At 37.9% G+C, this 2,777-nt stretch overlaps 2 protein-coding genes across 2 annotated transcripts in view; one reads left to right on the forward strand and one right to left on the reverse strand.

The window, feature by feature from the left end:
* LOC119588685 (methyl-CpG-binding domain protein 2-like) overlaps nucleotides 1-1,157 on the reverse strand; it is a 10,617-nt gene extending 9,460 nt beyond the window's left edge. Inside the window, exon 1 of the mRNA XM_037937321.1 lies at nucleotides 868-1,157. Within this exon, the coding sequence (XP_037793249.1) occupies nucleotides 868-989 (122 nt within the window). The 5' untranslated portion in view covers nucleotides 990-1,157. The remainder of the gene's footprint in view (nucleotides 1-867) is intronic.
* A 570-nt stretch (nucleotides 1,158-1,727) lies between these two features.
* LOC119588684 (T-complex protein 1 subunit gamma-like) overlaps nucleotides 1,728-2,777 on the forward strand; it is a gene marked incomplete at its 5' end in the record, with an annotated part of 9,202 nt that continues 8,152 nt past the window's right edge. The window contains 2 exon segments of the mRNA XM_037937320.1: nucleotides 1,728-1,806; nucleotides 1,891-1,952. Of these exon segments, the coding sequence (XP_037793248.1) occupies nucleotides 1,728-1,806; nucleotides 1,891-1,952 (141 nt within the window).

Raw genomic sequence — 2,777 nt, forward strand, 5'->3', positions numbered from 1 at the left:
GGTGATGCAAGGCAATAGGAGAGATGACCCAATAGGTAGGGAGAATATAAAGTACTATTGGGAAAGGGGTAGATTCTATGATGCAGTAACTTGTGCATTTTTGTCACTGTTAGGGGGTTGTGCCCCCTAACACCCTCTGCCTGTTATGCAAAATCTCCACCACATCTGATTGGTAAGACTTGACCCAGACAGGTCTGAGTGACACACACACCATGTGACATCGTGGCCCAGCTGAGATGGGAACCTCAGTCCCCAGTTACTGTGTAAGAAATGGGAATCGCATTCATAATGTTTTAAGTTATATATTTGTTTAAAAGACATCAATGGGAGTTCACTGACACCCAATTTGATAAACTTTAAGATACAGATGTGTTCTAGAATTTTTTCTGAACAACTTAATAGATTTTTCAATTAACCTGATAGTTGTGCCATCAATGACAACCCATCTTAATAGCATAGAAACGATGTATAAATAATGTATCTCCCATTACAAGCATTACATAAAGCAAAACAATAATCCTGCAATAACAAATCATGCATTTTGAGCAAACTGAAAATCTAACTGTGCAAGTTACCACTTTTGAAAATAACTTGCCCCCACACATAAGGTTTCCAGTATGGACATTACACAGGTAAGAAGTTGCCTGCACATCTCAGATTTAGAAGACTTATATCATGATAAAGTCCTTAAACAAAATCTAGCACCAATACATTAAACTTAAGAAGAAAATAAACTAAAAAAGCATAACTATAACTGTACCAACCTGTCATAATAAGCATTGATTTTACCCAAGGTTAGCTCTCACATCAATGTGCAAGATGCACGTACTAACACAATAAAGAAAAAACAGTTTATCATGAACTAACCTGTAGTAATAAACATCGACTTTCCCCGAAGTTAATCCCGTCTTCCTCAGTACTTCCTCCCTCTTCCAGCCCTTCGGAAGTGCGGCGCAGTCATATCGCCGTTTTTCTATCTGTACTGACATTGTGGTTGATATTTTTGGTGTTTTTCACGATCTCCTCCACTCCTTCTTCTCTGTCGTGTTCCGTCTCCTTCTCTCCTTCTCAACTTCTCTTGATTTATCACTTAGAAGGGTTTTTCACTCTGCTTTTTCTCTTTCTTTCTCTTGTTTGTTTACGACCGACGCTTTGAGGAGAGGGATAAAATGTATAAAGAGGAGGAGAAGTTCCAATTTTCTTCGTATTTCTTCAGATTTTACTGTCGAACGCATTCTTATTTATTAATGACATGCATGTTCTTTTAGCTATCTACAATGCACAAACATTGCACATCTTTTGTTATACTTTTTATCCCTCTAATTTCTGTCTCAAAACACTAAGATCTTCTACTGGCTTTGACTTCGTCTACAATATGTATATATAATAGGAATGCAAAGAAGATAAAAATGTATTACTGACCATCTGATATTTTCTCTATTAATAAACTCTAAAATACATAAACCTACAACGAATTCATTCTCAAAATATACGCTCCATTTGAATAAAATTCTAGAAGCTTCCAGAGTATTCCACCCGTCAATCGCAGAAGCCGCTGATCGAAAACCAATAAGCTAAAATCCAACACAGGGAATCCCGCAAATCCCAAAATTCAAGAGACAAAAATCGAAAACTCCCTTTTAGCCCCTGATCTCGGCCTCGGAAGGGCGTCGTCGTAAATAAAGAAAGACGTCGCGTGAGTCAGGCCGTCCCTCCCGCGTGTTGTGGTTCCGAGTCTTGTCATCGCGCCGTCTCTCTCTAATTCCTTCAAAATGATGGGCGGAGGCCAACCTATCATCGTTCTCAGTAAGTTTGGGGAGAGATTTGTCAATGGGGATGATGCTCGGTTATGAGATCGGCCGAATTATTAACGAAATGCCCGTATTTCAGACCAGAACACCAAGCGTGAGAGCGGGCGGAAAGTGCAAGTGCAGAACATCAATGCCGGGAAGGTAAGGCTGGGATTTATTTTCGTTTTTGTGCGCGTGCTTCAAGTTGTATTCGGGAATTATTAGTTAAACTCCATTGTTTTGTCGGTAAAGTTCAACGTGAAGTGATTTGGTGTGAATTTGTGTGCATGGTTTTCGTGTTATAAATAGAGTGCATTTGGAGGGTGGAGGGAGTGACTCATGTTTGTTGTATTAAGAAAGAATAGTTTATATTTGGTTGTGAGTCTTTTGTTGCCTGTAAGATGGGGTAAGTTGGTAGATGAACAACAAAGCGGCCTGGTAGTATAACCTTTGGTATATATTTGGTTTAGTTCCAGTTATTTCTTTGTAATTTATATTTCCTCATATAAGTGCAAGATACTTATCGGTCACAATTTTTAGTATTTTTGCAAATATAGTGATGGGGGAAATTTTTCTAAATTTCTTAAAAGGAGTTGATTATCTATAAGTTTTAAACATTAATGATGAAATGACCCCCATGTGACCACATGCCTGAAGGAGCTCTGGCTGTGGTCCTAACTCCACCATGTATAGTTAGGAAGATGGTCTGTCTAGAAATTTATAATCAAATAAGGAAATAGTCTCAATTCTTGTTTGGCTTGATAAGCAATGATAGTTGGCCTTTGTTGAAGTGGGTAATACAGAGATTAGAGTCGCTTCGTTTCATCCATTTCTGAACTATTATCAAGAAATCAAATTGGTAGACAAGCTAATTTGTTATAGTATGGTTTGTATCATCTACATTAGCCAATATTAAAAACTTTTTATGGTAATTATTAACTATACAGACACACACCACACACCAATTCCACATCACAAAATTTATTC

Source organism: Penaeus monodon, chromosome 24, assembly GCF_015228065.2.
Source record: "Penaeus monodon isolate SGIC_2016 chromosome 24, NSTDA_Pmon_1, whole genome shotgun sequence".
Classification (NCBI taxonomy): domain Eukaryota; kingdom Metazoa; phylum Arthropoda; class Malacostraca; order Decapoda; family Penaeidae; genus Penaeus; species Penaeus monodon.